This window comes from Cottoperca gobio, chromosome 18, assembly GCF_900634415.1.
Source record: "Cottoperca gobio chromosome 18, fCotGob3.1, whole genome shotgun sequence".
NCBI lineage: Eukaryota > Metazoa > Chordata > Actinopteri > Perciformes > Bovichtidae > Cottoperca > Cottoperca gobio.
In genome coordinates, this window is record NC_041372.1 from 4,273,531 (window position 1) to 4,291,848 (window position 18,318).

The 18,318-nt window shown below is 40.4% G+C and overlaps 2 protein-coding genes across 6 annotated transcripts; both read right to left on the minus strand.

Annotated features, from left to right (window-relative positions):
• Positions 1 to 441: 441 nt before the first annotated feature.
• On the minus strand, positions 442 to 4,753 carry LOC115023826 (zinc finger protein 239-like). Of its 2 annotated transcripts, XM_029455101.1 has the most exons (4): positions 4,521 to 4,753; positions 4,112 to 4,216; positions 2,967 to 3,047; positions 442 to 1,655 (listed from the first exon to the last, which is right to left on the minus strand). In XM_029455101.1, exons 3-4 carry the CDS (start codon positions 3,024 to 3,026, stop codon positions 738 to 740), a joined length of 978 nt encoding a protein of 325 aa, XP_029310961.1. In that variant the 5' UTR covers positions 3,027 to 3,047; positions 4,112 to 4,216; positions 4,521 to 4,753; the 3' UTR covers positions 442 to 737. The 2 variants fall into 2 exon arrangements, with proteins under 2 accessions (XP_029310961.1, XP_029310960.1); XM_029455100.1 differs by lacking the exons at positions 4,112 to 4,216; positions 4,521 to 4,753 and adding an exon at positions 3,150 to 3,628.
• Positions 4,754 to 11,255: 6,502 nt separating this feature from the next.
• Positions 11,256 to 17,959, minus strand: LOC115023825 (uncharacterized). Of its 4 annotated transcripts, none has more exons than XM_029455096.1 (10): positions 17,777 to 17,959; positions 14,678 to 16,565; positions 14,468 to 14,510; positions 14,020 to 14,172; positions 13,613 to 13,705; positions 13,326 to 13,451; positions 13,055 to 13,177; positions 12,167 to 12,238; positions 11,642 to 11,656; positions 11,256 to 11,552 (listed from the first exon to the last, which is right to left on the minus strand). In XM_029455096.1, the coding sequence occupies exons 2-10, from the start codon at positions 16,499 to 16,501 to the stop codon at positions 11,383 to 11,385; spliced, it is 2,619 nt and encodes an 872-aa protein (XP_029310956.1). In that variant the 5' UTR covers positions 16,502 to 16,565; positions 17,777 to 17,959; the 3' UTR covers positions 11,256 to 11,382. The 4 variants fall into 4 exon arrangements, with proteins under 4 accessions (XP_029310956.1, XP_029310957.1, XP_029310958.1 ...); XM_029455097.1 differs by having other exon boundaries at positions 13,613 to 13,702; positions 17,777 to 17,958; XM_029455099.1 differs by having other exon boundaries at positions 11,375 to 11,560.
• Between the last annotated feature and the right edge of the window lie 359 nt (positions 17,960 to 18,318).

Consider the following 18,318-nt stretch of genomic DNA (forward strand, 5'->3'; position numbering starts at 1 on the left):
AGTCTTCGATGTGGAAAGAAGCTTAAAATATAACAATAACAACACCTCAGTGCAGGGATAGGAGGCAGGAGCAAACAGCTAGCTGCTCCTGAAAAAAGATTCAAGACGATGCAGTGTGAATGCGTCGGTGGACATTAAGGCTACTACTCCGAGAGAATGTTTTATCACATTGGTCACAGCTGAACGGTTTCTCTGCAGTGTGAACAAATTGATGCCTTTTCAACTTACTACTGGAGGTGAACATTTTAGTACATTGCTGACACCAGTACGGCTTCTCTCCAGTGTGAATACGTCGGTGGATTACTAGCTCTCCAGAATAGCAGAAAGCTTAATAATAATAATAATAATAATAATAATAATAATAATAATTTGTATTTTTATAAAGCGCCTTTCAAAGCTAAAAGCTTTGACCAGTCTGGAGCGAGAGGTTAATGACTTTGGTGATCAGGGGGCTTAGAGCACAAATGTTGGACTTTACCAGGGCTGTGGGAAAAGGGTCCAGTGCGCAGGTGGAAGGTTTCATCCTGCGGATGACGTCCTCAACCTCTTGCTGAGAGATCTCAGAGAAGACACGTAGAGGCGGGAAAATCCCAGGCTGTGGGTTGACAGCAGGGACAGACTGAGCGGAAGTAATAAAGCTATTGCACTGCTCTTCTGTGGTGTCGGTGTGTGAAAGAGTTTGTGGCCTGAGGAGATGACTTATGGTGGAGAACAACTGCTTGGAGTTTCCAGGGTTTTTATTGATGATATTGGAGTAGAACTGTGTCTGTGCAGTTCTGAGTGACTGAGTAGGCTTTTTGGTGTTCTTGAAAGGCTAATCTTTGAACACTGAGTCTAGATTTTGTGAAACGCCTCTCCATTACACGCCCAGCTGCCTTCATGTTCCGTAGCTCTGAAGTGAACCAGGGGGCTGAGCGTGAGAAGGTGATTGTCCGAGTTTTCACCGGAGCGTGGAGATCCAGGATATTGCTCAGTGTTCTATTGTAGAAATCCACTGATTCACTGACTGTTGTGTTCTCACATTGGTCACAGCTGTATGGTTTCTCTCCAGTGTGAACAAATTGATGTATTTTCAATGCTCTACTGGAGATGAACATTTTCGTACATTGCTGACACCAGTACGGCTTCTCTCCGGTGTGAACACGTCGGTGCACTACTAAGTTTCCAGAAGAGGTGAAAGCGTTCTCACATTGGTCACAGCTGTATGGTTTCTCTCCAGTGTGAACAAGTCGGTGCATTATTAAGTCTCCAGAAAAGGTGAAAGCTTTCCCGCATTGGTCACAGCTGTACGGTTTCTCTCCAGTGTGACCACGTTGGTGCATAACTAAGTTTCCAGAAAAGGAGAAAGCTTTCCCACATTGGTCACAGCTGTATGGTTTCTCTCCCGTGTGAATGCGTTGATGAATTTTAAGGTTGTTTGAATTCGTGAAAGCTTTCCCACATTGGTCACAACTGAATGGTTTCTCTACGGAGTGAATACGTTGATGAACTTTTAGGTAGCTCGATGTAGAGAAAACGTTCCCACACTGGTCACAGTTGTAAGGTTTCTCTCCAGTGTGAACTCTCTGATGACACTTTAAATTTGCAGATGTTGTGAAGGACTTGTCACAGTGCTGACAGCTGTGACTTTTGAGTCCCTCTCTTCTGCTCCGTTTCTGTAACAAAAGACAGACACACACAGAGTCAGTGAGATGCCATGGTGGAGCCAGCTATCTCAAACCATAAATAATTACAGCGTGTTTGTGGACCAGAAACCACAATCTTCACATGTGACTAATGGATTACCACCTGTAACAACCGACTGCAGGAACTGTGAGATCCAGTGTTGGTGAAGGATGTCTCCAGATTTGGACCTTCTTTATTAAATCTGTCTCTCATAAGAAAAGTGTGATACTAAGAAGTTTTCCTTTAAGGCCAGGAATATATCAAATAAACTAGTGTTTATGATGGGGTGTCAGACCACATCTATAAACAAGTGTGTTTTTCCGCTCATCGATCGATGCTCATGTTGCACGTTAAAGATGGAAATGTTGGCACAGCACGAGTCTCATAACGCGGTAAAGAGATGGAGAGTGATGTTAATGCACCTTTGCATTATTCTAATTCCCTCTCTAATATTTATCTTATATTACTGTGAAAATATTACTACATTATACACAATTACATTTGAACACATCATGATAAGATTATCTACCTTCGCACAATTATAATTTTTAGGCCTTTTTTATACTTATTTTAGACTCATTCTGCCAGAAATGTTCTATTTTAACCCAAGAAGGGAGCGCTCCTCGCACCAGCACTATCCTGTCAGAAACAAGAGGCTTCATGGACACTCTGGAGGGTGGGGGGGAGGTGAACTGATGCTGTACTCCAGATATGAGAACATTAATCTCTCTAGTGAGACCACCTGTCTCTCCCGTGAACAACCATCCGTGTGAACGAAGCAGGAACTCACTCAAACTAGTTATTTGAACTGTGTATAAATACCATGGAGGAAGATTTTACTCCTCTGAGCAAACATACGACAGATTTACAACCTGACGTTGGGAGTTTGAACATCTTTGTATGTAAGACGCTCCTTCTTGTAAGAATATTGATTAAACTCTTATTTGATTTTGATCCTGAATATTTTTCCAACAGTCACGAGTCAGGACGGAGAGATACTTGTAATAAAAACATCAGACAATATTTCTTCAGTTTGTTCTGGAGACGGACTCTGGTTTTGTTCTGTTTTTGAAGAGTAAAGCTTTATTGCATCTTCAGTGAATTCTTTAGGAACCTGTTTGGAGAGTTCAGGAACTCGTTGATCCTGCTGAAGACTAAAAGTGCTGAAGAGGTCCAGACTCTTTCTCTGCTCCAGAACTGGACTTCTTCATCTCAGACTCAATTTAGTGTAAATATTCCCTCAGAAGGATCAGTCATGTTTGCAGAAGCATCAGTTATTTATTCAGTGATCTGTGACCCACCTGAGAGGACGAGCCTGCTGCTTCTCTTCTGGGGACCTTTTTGCTCCGCTGCTCCTCCATCCTGCTCCGAGTGCTGCTCCTCTACAGACACAAGAAACTCTTTATTGTTGTTGCACAAACAAACATCCTGATGGTGCAGACGCACATATTAAAGTGAAGCACGAATAACTGAACACATTATACATGTTGCTGTGACTTATAACGCTGGCTGCGGGGAGTCGGGCTGTAGACGCTCGCGACCTCCTCGGAGTCGATCACCTCCAGGCTCTTGTCGTACGGCTGGTTCTTCAGCAACCTGCTGTCTTTCCCCCGGTCAGCCCGCTCCATAGGGCGCTAACGGATCACTGGGTGAAGCCAACTCCGGTTACACATATTCATCTACCGGGGAGATGCGAGGTAGTCCCGATTCAACCGTGTATCTGCCGCTGCAAGCGACTTCATCACCGCTACAGACGTTTTATGCCCGTTTACCGACTAGCATCAAAACACGAACCACCGAAGTGTTTAAACCGTCCGAGGCAACAAACACACGCTTTACTGGATAAACGCGCCACAAAGATACAGCAACTGTTTTTATCCGTTTTAAAAGTCTTTATAAGAGTCTGAGTTCAGTCTCACCGCGTTTATCTGCGTCAAAGTCTATTCGCGAGGCCAGCAAGCTACTGAGAGCTGTATCCTAGCAACGGACCGCGCAATGCATCATGGGATCATAGTTTTTCTCTAAACTTTATTGAAATGCTGTGGAAAGTACAAAGCAACAGTGACGTCACGTGACGAAACCAGAAAACAGCAACATATGGAGAAAAGAAAAACTGAAAAAAGAGAAAAGAGGGAGAAATACTAAAACAAATCCATTAAAATCAACAATGATAATAATAATAATAATAATGAAGAGAGCTAGAGGGTAAATCTAGATACAGATGTGACATTTGAAAAATACAGTTTAAACAAAGAACAACAATGTTGATGCAAATAATGGCAGAAAATTACTAATTTAATAATATAAAGTTTGTAAGTTAATACATTTTGTACCACTCAACAGCTGACAGTTTAACTGCACTTTCTACAGCTTTAAACTTGATGCAGCACATTTAAACGTTTTACTCAGGAATTGTATTTATATGACATGATGGTATGGTGCTTACGTCGACGTCCGAAGAAACAGTTGGATGCTGGATGACTGCATCTCACTTTCACTTCTCTCAATGGTTTCCCGGTCATCTTGTCCTTCTTTACTTCCCTCAAGTGTTCTGTGGACGTGGCAGCGAGTAGAACATATTAAGCTGTGAGTTGTGGCGTTAAATCACAGTGGAGTAAAGACCACATCGCATCAGTCCTGCTCAAATGGTTCCCTTCATAATGATTTCACACGACACAGTTCAAGCCCTGATTCTCCGCTCGCCAACACGTTTTGGAGAAGAAAAGCTACAGATTAGAATTTAAAAAGCGAGATGCACCAAATCAAAATCCTGTAGTGTGAAAATAGTTGAAAGCAGCGACTAACGACAGTGCGAGGGAAATATCAGGAGGAAGACTCGTCATTAGTTTATTTACCTCCAAACGTTCTGCAGAACTGCCCGCGTCTCCCAAACCATCTTCTTCGACACATTTCTTTGTTGGTCTTCACTGCAAATAAGCAGACAAACAACTTTAATCACTAACTTCTGGCGGATATCTACAGGAAAGAACTCCTGTTGTGTCTTTCCTGTATCAGATCCTGCGTGTGTTTGGATGTAGTTTGGAGAACAGAGAATTTCTCCTGGTGAAATGTTCTGTCGTCGATCATTTGTGCAAGAAAGACGTGGAACAGAAATCTCACATTGATACAACTTTATGATCATTTACGAGGATGTATGTCAGTGTTTCTGTTATTTAGTCCCCCCCCCCCCCCTCATTGATATGAATGAAGTGGACAAATGAATAGAAACACGTTATTAGTTTTAGCTACATAATAAAGTGGAAACTGAGAGAATAAAAGCGATGGCAGGAGAAGGACCCAAGGCTGTGTGTGTGTGTGTGTGTGTGTGTGTGCGTGTGTGTGGGCTTATTGTGAGGGGCTCGGGGTTCATAAACATCACAAACATGATTTAATCCCACCCGTCTGGAGAGTCTGAATATCTTCCACTCGTCTCTGGTTTACTTTGTATTATTATTATTAGTTAATTACCAAATATAGTTTTTACTGAGTAAACAGATGGAGCAGATGCCCAGCAGAGGGGTAAGTATTCATTATTATTATTAGTAAGAATATCATCCATCACTTATATTATCTATTATTTTATCTCATTTATGTGATTTTACTGTGTCATTTTATTACTGTCTCTCGTGTCCTATATTATGTTTATTATAGTTATTTTTATTATACTATCATTAATGGTCACTTTTCAACTCACCCATATATTCTATACATTTATTATTTTATATACATATATGTATTATATTCAAAGAAAATCACTTTTAATGTATTTGGATTCTTGATTTGATTTTTATACTTATTTTACACGATATTTAAAATATATTATAACCGATAAATGAAGCTAATGTTAATATCAATAAATCAATTACTATAGTAATTATAAATATATATAATAATAATGATAATGAATTTATTATGTATAATTGTTGTGTAAACTAATATTATTTTTCTAATTGATTCTTTTAACTCCCTTGCTCTTTAAAAATATATTTTAATTTGTTAACTATTGTTTAAATTATCTTAATTAATAGTCTTTTCTTTGTTTCTTTTGTGAAACTCTTCAAGCTGCATTTTGTTCTATAAATTACATGATTATTAATGTATGTTTGGATGAAAATTAGATGGTTCATCTCAAGGGGTTTATTCTAATGAATCAACAACAGCAGTACAAATATGACTTATTATTATTATTATTATTATTATTATTATTATTATTATTATTATTATTATTATTATTATTATTATTCACTCCGCACCATAACTCTATTCATTTATTCAGTCATCAGTTTATTATTCATAAATGTAAGTTTCCTTTATGGAGGTTTAATCTCCTGCAACAGTAAATTCATTTAATTCTTCTTTTTTTAGGAGATCGGACTGAATCAGAAACCTGCAAGTCCTAACTGTGGTGGGAAACACAACCACATTTATATCCCAAATACATCCTATATATTTATTTATATATATGTATTACATATATATATTATATATATATATATATATATATATATATATATATATATATATATATATTCATGAGTTAACAAGTTTTTCGGTAATGTTTCAGGTAAACTTCATGTCTCTGGCTGGTGTCCACCTCATCAGCAGTATCTGGATCTGACCAGCGGGGGGCGAAACAACACAACACACATTCAGACTTCTGCTGCTCCTGTGAGTGTGTGTGCGTGTGTGTGTGTGCGCGCGTGTGTGTGTGTGTGTGTGTGTGTTGATATAATCCCTTTAAGACAATGTGTTCCCCTTCTAACACAATCAGTGTTAAATGTAAAACCCAGTCCTAACCCCAGGGTGTGTGTGTGTGTGTGTGTGTGTGTGTGTGTGTGTGTGTGTGTGTGTGTGTGTGTGTGTGTGTGTGTGTGTGTGTGTGTGTAATGTTGCCCTCTTGACAGTATGTTTGCTGTCCAACACTGTTAGTGTGACAGAAACACAGCTGAGAGGCGGAAGCTGCCGTCTCTTTGTGTTTCAACACGTACTGCTTCACATACTACTTCGTACATCGTCACGGTACGGTGCATCTCGTACTACGTCACTTCATACGTCATGCACTCCGTCACGCACTCCGTCACGCACTCCGTCACTTAATACGTCACGCACTCCGTCACTTAATACGTCACGCACTCCGTCACGCACTCCGTCTCGCAATACGTCACGCAATACGTCTCGTACTGCGTCTTGCAATACGTCTCGTACTGCGTCTCGTACTGCGTCTCGTTCTGCGTCTCGTACTGCGTCACGTACTGCGTCTCGTACTGCGTCACGTACTGCGTCTCGTACTACGTCACGCACTCCGTCACGCACTCCGTCACTTAATACGTCGCGCACTCCGTCGCGCAATACGTCTCGCAATACGTCACGCAATACGTCTCGTACTGCGTCTCGTACTGCGTCTCGTACTGCGTCTCGTTCTGCGTCTCGTTCTGCGTCTCGTACTGCGTCACGTACTGCGTCTCGTACTGCGTCTCGTACTACGTCACTTAATATGTCACGCAATACGTCACGCAATACGTCTCGTACTGCGTCTCGTACTGCGTCTCGTACTGCGTCTCGTACTGCGTCACGTACTGCGTCTCGTACTACGTCATGGTACTGCAGGGAAGACATATCTTTACTGGCTGGTTCCCTCCACAAAAAAGAAAAATTGTAAACTGAACCTTTACATTTAAAATGTCTCTCTGCAGGCGTCCGTCCACCCTCTCATCCCTCTCCTCCTCTACAGCGACAGACACTTCCCCCCCTCCCCCCCGTACAGCCAGCCAATCGGTGTGCCTGGTGCCCAGCAGGCCAACACCCACTCCGCGACAATCACCTGTTACCACGGCAACAGCGTCACCAGGTGAGCTCGGGTTTTCAGCAAAATCTGAATTACTTCAACATTATACTAGAATATCAAAAGTATTACTGCAGCCACTAGTAATAGTACTTCTAAGAGAGAATCAGCACCAATACTGCTACTCCTGTCCTGTTAAATCTAGCGAAAGTACAAATCTAAATCTTAATACTCACCAGGGTGGACACTTCCATTGTGGGTCCGTTCTCCCGGCGAGCAAAAAGTAAATCACTTCAGACATCTTGATTATTTGCAGGAGAGCATTCTTTTTAAGACCTATGAAATCCTATTTGAGATAATCTTGAATTTTTGTTAATGAATTTAAGACTTTTTAACAACCCGCGGTAACCCCCCCCCCCCCCCCCCCCCTCTGTCTGTCTCTCGCCCTCAGCAGCAGACAGGCTGTGAAGAAGCCTCTGAATGCCTTCATGCTCTACATGAAGGAGACGAGACACAAAGTGCTGCAGGAGGGACGAGAGAGAGAGAGCGCCGCCATTAACCGCATCCTTGGACGCAGGGTGAGAGAGTGAGCTCTGCACAGCCCTGATGATACACACAATCTAGGTGCATTGTGGGAAACCTAGGGACTAAAAATTGGAACATCACTACTAGTACTACTTCTTATCTTTTCTTCCCACTCTCTTTTTTTAATTTCTAAAGAACAAAACAGAGTATATCAGGAGAGCAACATATAGTTGTAGTATAGGGGCTGGTCCAAGGCAAGCCTGAGCCAGCCCTAACTATAAGCTTTATCATCTACTAAAGAAACAACCACTGCTAGTACCAGCACTACCACCATTTCTATTGTTTTTGGAGGTTGAACCACATAGGGACTAAAAGTTGGAACATCTCAGATGCTGCTGCTACTACGACTACTAGTACTACTTCCACGACAGCTACTACTCCAACTCCCATTTCTTCTACTGCTACTATGATGATGATGCATTTATGGGACATGAATGCATACCGATAGAGAGGTAGAGGAGGAGAGAGGAGCTCTGTTCAGCATAACTAGGGGCTGGTCCAAGGCAAGCCTGAGCAGCCCTAACTATAAGCTTCATCATATACTACAGTTTGAACCACATAGGGATTTAATCTGTGTTTTAATTAAGTAATACACTAAATCAGCAGATTCCTAAATGTGAAGACCAAAGGGATAAAATGTATCAGAGATGGAAGCATAACTAATAACGCGTCTCTGTCTCTCAGTGGCACGCTCTGTCACGCTCTGAACAGTTCAAATACTACGATCTGGCCCAGAAGGAGAGACTGCTCCACATGCAGCTCTACCCTGGATGGTCCGCCAGGGATAACTACGTATGTACTGTACTGTAGATCCACCATGTACACTGTGTACATCACCATGTACACTGTGTACATCAGAAAGCTTCAGCTTCTTCTTCTTCTTCTTCTTCTTCTTCTTCTTCTTCTTCTTCTTCTTCTTCTTCTTCTTCTTCTTCTTCTTCTTCTTCTTCTCTTTTCAGGGTAAAAGGAAGAGGAAGCGGAGCCAGAAGCCAATAGGATGCAGCAACAGGTCCGGTATGTCCGGCAGTGACTCAGTCAGTAGAGGCTTGGACTGTGAGCCGTAGGGTTGCTGGTTCAAGTCACCGACCCGACCTAAAAAAAATGCAGTGTGACTTCTACTTGGAGAGGTCCCAATTCACCTCCTGCCCTGCTGTGGTACCCTTGAGCAAGGGACCGTACATCCTCACTCCCATTGCTCCCTGGGCGCTGTAGATTAGTAGACTCCTGGTACTAGGATGGGTTAAAAGCAGACAACAAATTTCACTGTGTGTGCTGTGTGCTCTGCATGTGTGACCATTAAAAAGAGGGTTTCATACCTCCCATTCTAGATTCTAAAGACAAGAAATAAAAGGCTTTAATACATATACATACAGTATACTATTACTCCTAAAATGTTATTATATGTGGTATTATTATGGAGCCACAAGTTTCCAATCATGCACCACACACAATATTCACAGTGGTGGAAGAAGTGTCATCTAAGTAATAATATCAACACTACAGTAGAAATACTCAGAGTAAAAGCCCTGCATTCAAAATAAGTACAAACGTATTAGAATCAGAATATACTTAAAGTACCAAAAGTAAAAGTACTCATTTTGCAAAATGGCCCATTTCAGAATAATAAATATTATATAATTGGATTATATTGATGCATTAATGTGTTCATCACTTTAATGTTGTTGTTTTTACCTTACATACTGCTCAGTAGCTTGTGAATTTCCCCTCATGGATCAATAAAGTTTTTTTTTTTTCTTTAATTTTGTATTAATAATATGAATATGAATAGAAAGTAATGTTGTTAAATAAGTACAATATTTCCCCGGGAGATGTAGTGGAGTAGAAGTATAAAGTAGTACCTCAAAGTAAAGTTTTCCTGCAGCTGGATTCTGAGTGCTGGATGAGACCTGAAGAGGCAACATGTGACACACACACACACACACACACACACACACACACACACACACACACACACACACACACACACACACACACACACACACACACACTTCTTCGGGTTGTACTAAAATCCTGCACAGACCATTATTTTAAACCGCGGCAACTTCTTGAGTGGTTTATATTGCATGTGGGTGTCGGGCCTGTGTGTAGTGTGTGTTTTTGTATATACTCGTTCTAAAAGTAAACATAAAACACACTTTCTGTTCCTTGTTGAATTAATCCATTTTGTATTAAACTATTGTTCGTCTCTAGGGTTTAATTGACTTTAAACAGGAAGTGTGTCTGAAGCGGGGACTGTGTTAAAACATGTTTGTTGTTCAATAAAAAGAAGAAATCTGAATCTTTGGAAGACCCTATGAATGCATCATTCTGTCAAGTCAAATGTGTGTGTTCATCAGGGGTGGAGGATACTTATGTAAAAGTACTAATACCAAAGAACCCTCACATGACCAACTCTGCAACCATACAACTTATGACCTCCCTGCTAACACTTAGCAGGTATAATGATTACAATGTTCACCAACTGAGCTTAGTACGTTAACATTAGCAGTAAACATAAAGTACAGATGAGGCTGATGAATGTCATCAGTTCTGCAGGTACTTGGTAATAACCAAAGGACTGTTGACCTGATGGTGGCGCAAGAAGACAATTCAGAGGATCACCAAAGAATGTCATCACAATCCATCCATGTCGGAGTAACGTTTATACGGCTAGCATGGCTAAAAACCACCATGTTTGTTTTATTTACAACACAACATCAATCGTCTAATACCAACTCTGACTGAAAATACATCTTTTATTATCAAAGCAACCATCTGTAACATTTTGTTCACGTCAACTTATAATGAACTTTGAGAAGGTGGAACATCAGGTAACATGTATAAAAAGTTACTTTTATGGAGCTTTATGAAACAACAATCTTCATTTATCCAACTTTAAATCTGCAGTAGTTTCAGTGGAAGATGTTTCACCGATTTATATACAAAGAATGTTGTAAAATTAATAAGATGTTTTTATGGTTAAATATGTTATTTTAAAAACGATACCTCCATCTGATTTTTAGACTTTGCCGTTGGCTGTTCTGTCACCTCAGCCCTGTTTAGCTCAGGTAACCATTCAGCAATATCTTCTGACCATCTGGGCTGGGGTTCAGTGCAGTTGACGCCTTGTGAACCAGAGATGGTAATAATAATAATAATAATAATAATAATAATAATAATAATAATAATAATAATAATAATAATAATAAAATACAAAGCACAATTCACTCTTCAGATACTTCACATATTTATTAAAATATCACAGATGAAACATTACTTTACATTACTGCATAACTTCCAGAGTAAGAAGTGGACTAATGACTTAACTAGTGAATTAAGAAACAAGGAGCTCATCGGTTGTAAGGATGCATTGAGCCGGGTGCAGATTTGAGGTTTGTCTTGATGCTGCTCAGCATCTTTCCTGCTTGTTGGCTTGAACCACCACCGATGGTGACCTGCTGTAAGGTCGGACCTCCACTCATCATGGGCCCTTGTCCTGGATGTCCAGGGGCCACTGGACCTGGAGGCATACATTTAGAAAGCCCCTTTTAATAAAATCTTAATTTTACAGCTGTTCATTAATATACTTTCATGCTTCCTCTTCTTTACTTTTCTTCAGCAGCTCTGTAAAAAAAAGGAAATTTGCATTAATAAGACTTATGGAACAAATAAATTAAAAAGTAGGAACTAAAAGGAAGTTCAGGTTTAACACTGTTTTACAATGTTACAGCTATGACATTTCCTTAAAAGCCAAACTGTTGCACTAAGGAGTTACATTTCATCAAAACAAGCTTAGTAATTTGAGAACTCATTGCTCTGCAACAAGATGTGATAGCGTACAGAGCTGATGCCACCAAATGCAACTCATGCCAAGTGTACCCACCACATATTCTAGCACTTTGAGTTTTGTTTACACAAATGAAAAGTGCGCCTATAAATAAAATGTATTATTATTATTCCCACGTTGTCATTACTGAGGCAACTTTTTGATGATTGGTTCGAAAAAAAAAAAGTCACCCGAGGAATTGTTAAAAAGCACTGATATTTCTTTAATTTCAGAACATTGCAGCATGGGATTTTCTAAGTAAGTTGCAATTAACTATATTTACATAAAACCACAGTAATGAGTCATACCTTCATTCAGTTTCCTTATTTCTTCTGATTGCATTTTGAGTTGTTGTTCAAGCATGACGCAGTTGGCGCAACCTGCAATACAATTGAAATCATTACATTACTGAGGAAATGGTCTCTGTCAAATCATTTTCTATCGTCAGTTTTATATTTTCTGTGTACCAGACTTGGTTAAGTGTGGGGACTACCTGATGTATAACTTCCATACTCATGCTTCCTCCAACCAACGCCATGTGGTCATGGTGACCTAATGCAGTTATTATCCAGACACCAGTTTGAAGTTCAATTCTCAAACTGGTCTATACAATTAATTTAGGTTACTTTTCATTGCCTTATTCATTAATGCAAGACCCCAATGCTCTTTAATAGTGTAGCAATTTATACAATGGGACAGTTTGACTTGATAGATGTGTTCATCTTATAGCTGAACATATAAATTTGTGTCACTTCAAACATTACCGGACAAGCATTATCGATATAAACCAAACTTTTGCAGCATCAGAAAACATAAAACCTCCACTAGCTGTTTACACAAAATAATGTTTGATTAAAGCTTGGGTAGGTAGTTTATTTTGGCATCATTGAATTACAATATGCTGAAAGGTTAGTATGGAATTTTGGCCCAATGACACCAAAAATAAACTACCATACCCAACTTTAAACGGAGTTGTTAACAAGAAAGATGGCTGATGCAGGAAAATAATTATTTCAAAACAATCTAAAGATGGACATAAGTACAAGATTTCAGTTGGTCAGCCTGTAAACAAATCCTATTAGATAATATACTAAGTAGGTTATTGGACTTGTCAAGTAGGCACCTAACATCAGATGTTTGAATAAATGAAACCTCCAGTGGCCTCAGCTGTCCATTTTTGGCATCTCAGCTCTTACCATGGCCTTGGGGTTTAGCGAGCAGAGCTTTGTGGCTGCTCGCAGGCAGTTTCAGTTTCGCTCTGCTAACAGCATCGCAAGAGGTTGAGATTTCAGCAGCAGTACTGGCTCCCATTGCAGCATCTGAAATCATGTGATAAAGAACATGAAAGTAACTCACATAAAGTCCAGGTTACTGAACTCACTAGACCATGAAACGCTCCAGCAACAAACAACATCACAATCTGGCATACACTGTGTGAGTACACTGTGTGGTACACTCCCAACCTACCATCCCTTTGGTTTTTAGCTGGCAAAGCTCTCTTACTGGTTGTGGGCCGTTTCAGGTTTTTGGATGCATTTGCAGCATCACAGGAAGATGGTGAGGTTTCACCACTACCATACGGTAAGGGAGTATCTGAAAGGTTGAGATAAAAGTGAGTGTGAATTTAGTAAGTTGAGAAAAGTCCAGTTTTTGAACCCCATCACAACAACTTTTGTGCAAATACTAAGCATCAATTCTTTGAAATACTAAAAGTAGCTGAACGATAAGTGTTTCTCTACAGAGTTTCTTTTTACCAATTTTCTTTCTCTTTGCTATTGGCATAGCTTCCCCTCTGGTTAAGCGTTGCTTATTTGCTTGTGAAGTCTTCGTCATAGGGTTAGTAGCTACTTGTGTATAAAGAACAACAAAAAACATTACATCACAACATAACATTGTAGTTAAAAGTGAGATTATTTTGTAGGATTTTTCATGTGTTGCTGGTAATTATTATTCGCCAACACAAACATTAAAAGGAATCTCATTGTGTTTTGTCTCGCTAGCTGCTTGTTTATTATTGGAGCTCAGAAACACAACTGTGTGTGTATGAATACTATATGTAATTTAAAACTCAGTACTGCCAAATGTACATTTATTTTTCATATATGTAAATATATGATAAAATAAACAGTCAAAGCATACATTCTGACCCCTATATGAGTACCTGTAGTAGGTCCACAAAGTTTATTAGAGCTTAAAGAAGCTGATGTGTTGTTTCTCACTGATTGCGGCCTGAGACCTGTTGCAGCTCTCTGGATGCCTGACAGTATGCCACTCAACTGCGGTCTCTGCAAGCCTGAATGAGGTTGCTTGGATCCTAATGTCGGCAAAGAGGGACGACAGTGTGGATAGTGAATACGGTGAACACACACTTCATCTGCTATTGAGAGGGCATTATACTGTTCGCAGCTAAAAGTAGGACTTAAGAGTTAAGAATGGGGGAATGCTTTGTCTAAAAAATAATACATGAACAAATGTTAACATTAGTTCAAAAAGTACACAGATACTTACAGTTATCATCCCATACTATTAAGAATTTACCCTCAACATTTATTTAGAATAAAACTGCAATCTTCCAAGCCCATTCTAAAAATAGAATAGACACTGCCTACCTGTTGTCGCACGTAACTTGTAAGAGCTGGATATTCCTGTGGTCTTAAGTACACAAGAAGAGAGGTTATCATCAACATACTGTCAACAATTAGTTGTCTGGTCTCAGTCATGAAAAAAGGATTTACAGATGACTCTGACATGGTCAATTGAGTTCATCTGTGCTGTCAACTTTATACACATGGTGGATAACAACAAAATAAATATACTACCTGGGGAGGATCAGAAGCAGAAGTATATCTCAAAGCTTCGGCTAGGGTTCTTTGTCTCGTCATGGGTAGGCCTAATGTCAACGCCTCAAACCTCCCTGGAAGTGCAGAGGGCGGCTTGTGTTTCAACAACTGGGATGCAGCACTCGAAGGAAGCAAAAGGGATTCAGCAGCTGGATGCGGCAAGAATGTTTTACGGTTAGTCATTGGTGTTGAAGTGATCAAAGAGTCTGCCTTTAAATCTAGGGTATCATCCCAATTTAATGTGTTTGCTTTGCTTTTTTCCAAATCCATGCTTTGATGGCCCAAACTATTGGAAAGACCATTTGTCACAGGCAGACCTGATTGTGAATGATCCTTAGTGTCACGTCGGCCAGCTCCAGAAGCCACCGCAACAGCTGGATTAGCTTCAAACGTGCTCTCAGGGGTGTCAACCATCTTGGCATTAGGGTCTGTAGCTGTAGTCCCATTATGTCTAAACGGTTCAGGATGGTGGACTTCAGAATTGTTTTCTTTAGGGCTACTTGTTGCATTAGGAGAGGGCTTGTCGAAGGTGTTCTGGTTACCGTCACTTGAGCCTGATTCTGACAAAGTTATTGTGCCATTCTGCTTCGGAGGAGGCTTAGTATCGAAAGTGTTGTTTTGGAGGCAAAAGGTTGTAGCACCAGCGTCCCCTAAAATAGTATTGACACTAGATTTTTGAAGAGAATGTCTATCAAAAGTGGCGTTCTGCATATCACCTGGACCACTTGTCTTTACAGCGGAGCAATTTTGATTCATTTCAAGGGAAGTTTCGGTGATGTTCTTAAAGACCGAAGTAGCCTCAACCGCATTGGGACTGTTTACATTAAATTGGGGAAGATCCAGGGTCTTATTCTGAGGGCATTGTATTTGAGCAGTGGTGCTCAAATCGGTGGAGGAACTCAACTGCGCGGCCTGGAGGGAGGTGAACGCGCCGTTCACAAACCCAGATGTTTTTGGCCTTGGTTGTGGCTCATTGCTAGTCAACTCTACATCATGGCTGGTAAGTAGCTCTTCATTGTTGGCTTCCACAGTATTAGAGTTCACCACAGGTTCAACATAAAGCTCAAAGGTGACATTCTTTAAACTTGTGTTGCACTGCATATCAGATGTAGATAACTGTGATGCAGCACACTGAACAGCCATGTCACTTGAGGAGTTTTTGTTGTGTGTAACATTAGCAGATGTATCCTCAGCTGATGTTTGAATCTTCACCATGTTTGGTCCACTGGGCTCCAATGAAGGCCTGCTGTTTTCCAAAACACTGCTTGTAGAAATATCCTGAGTTACTTCCAAGGAGGTTTGCCTAATGTCTCCCCCCTCACTCTTATCAGATCGTTCACTAAAAGAGATTGTGGTGTGGGTGACATTGCCAGTAAGAGTACTACTTGGCAATTCTTCTCTTTGAATCATGTCTGATCTGCAAGGCTCTGCCACAATTTGGTTATTGAACTCCGAGGGAGGCATGCTGTTTTTCAAACTATCCACTGGTGAAATATCCTGTATGACCTCCATGGAGGATAATTCCTCAAATTGTAATAGCTCGGAATCACGCGTAACATCAAGAAGAGTTATTTCTGGGAAGTATCGGACATCCAGAAAGCAAACGGGAGCATACATACTCTCAGAAAGGTCAACCATCTTGTCATCAGAGTCTGAAGCTGTTGTCCCATTATGTTTTACAGGAGAGTGGACATCAGAGTCATTTTCTTTATCACTCATACTGTGATCTGAATAACATGTATCATCAAGGAAGGTAATTTCTGGCAAGCATTCATCTTTCAGCCAGTATACAGGAGAATCCATGCCAGTAATGATTGGAGAGAAGAAATTGTTTCAGGTGATCTCTCAGTCTCTCTGTGCCTGCAGCCTGTGGATTAGACAATATAATGAACACAAAACATTTTAACTTTTATATTACCAGATCATGTAAACTTACATTGGGCCAATATTCCACAATTATTGCCAAATATGAGGTCGAAATGGCGTCACTACTCTATTTTGCGTTTATGGCAACCTAAAATACCCTATATTATCGGGAACCTATGGCTCTTTCGAGATATGGCTCGCAGACAATTTTGAGCTGACATTTTTTAACATGATTAACAAGTAATATATAATTATACTGTGTCATTTTAAAGTAAAACATTTAGCAGCGGATTTAGTTTTAGTTCTCCCCTCTCCTTTCCTCCGCTCCTTCTTTGACTGTAACTGTGTTGGCACGTGTGTGTGTGTGTGTGAGCGTGTTTGTGTGTGTATGCGTGTGTAGGGGGCGGAGCCCTGCCCTTAGCGAAACAGCAGAGGAGAAACTGCGCAAAGCAAGCAGTAGACCAGGGGTGTCAAACTCAATCACAGAGAGGGCCAACATTAATGCATCGTTTCGGGGGTGAAGCTTGGAAACTGCAGCGCCCACAGAGTCATACTTTGCCTTGAGTGTGTCATAACACTGGAGGTCAATCAGCTCCATTTGGATGTTCACATGTGCTGTTTCCACGTCAACTGCAAACGGATTACTGAGCAGTTCATGCGCAGTCGGGAACACAGCGGTGGAGATGGTTGGTCAGTGTTCGTGAACGTGATGTACTTAAAACTCAATGTTATTAAATATATGGCTCTCAAGGAAATACATTTAAAAATATTTGGCTTTTATGGCTCTACATGCCAAAAAGGTTCCCGACCCCTGACCAATAGTAAGTGGGTAAAAAAAATACAAATCAAAAACACTTTAAAATTACAAAGTAAAGCCAACTGATGACCACAGTCCAGTGTCAACCACTTGTGTTAATAAACGTCCAGCACTGACAGTACATTAAGAATGTCAACTTAACCTCAGTTTAGTTAGGCAGAAAACATTATAAGTTAGAATCAATAACATCGCAACTTCAGCCAGCAGAGGATGATCTCCGACAGTGCAGGTAACATACACAACATGATAGTTAAAATAAACCATTGACAGATGTTGTTTTATCTTGAGAGGTTACAGTAGAGACGTTATTCTTCAGACATGTCAGTCCCGAACAACGTTAAGCTAATATTAGCTTGGTAACGTTAGTTGGTAGAACGGAAACAACTTTGACTTACCTAACTGCTTGAGGGAGGTTTATGTCTGGGAAAAGACTTTAAACCCTTAACTCGAAGTTCGAGTTTGTTGAATAAAACACTTTAACTAACGTCAACTAAACTTTGAAATAGGAGCGCAGCTCTGGTTCCAACGTCAGTTTTCCTCGCGCTCGATGGATAATTCCAACCAATCACAGCTGAAGGTTTCTTCTTCATGAGTTTAATAGTGAGTGATGTCCATGCGATGCAGCAATACTGCCATCTACTGTCTCGTTAAAACTAGACTTTGATATTTAAAACCTCTTAGGAGGCGGGCGAATTTACCCGAAAATACCTGCAAACGACATACCCAAAGTAAATTGAAAGCTGCTCTTCAACCATTTGCACCAGCTGCATGATTTTGGTCTCATTCAAAAGATAACTCTCTTATTGTTGGTGCAAAACAGTGAAGAATCACTCCAAGTGCTTCTGGCACTGAGTGATAGTGGTCTGAATATACTGAATTTGAAGAAAATACACTCTGCCAGAATTTCTTTGTTGAAAAAGATGTCTGAAGATGGGTA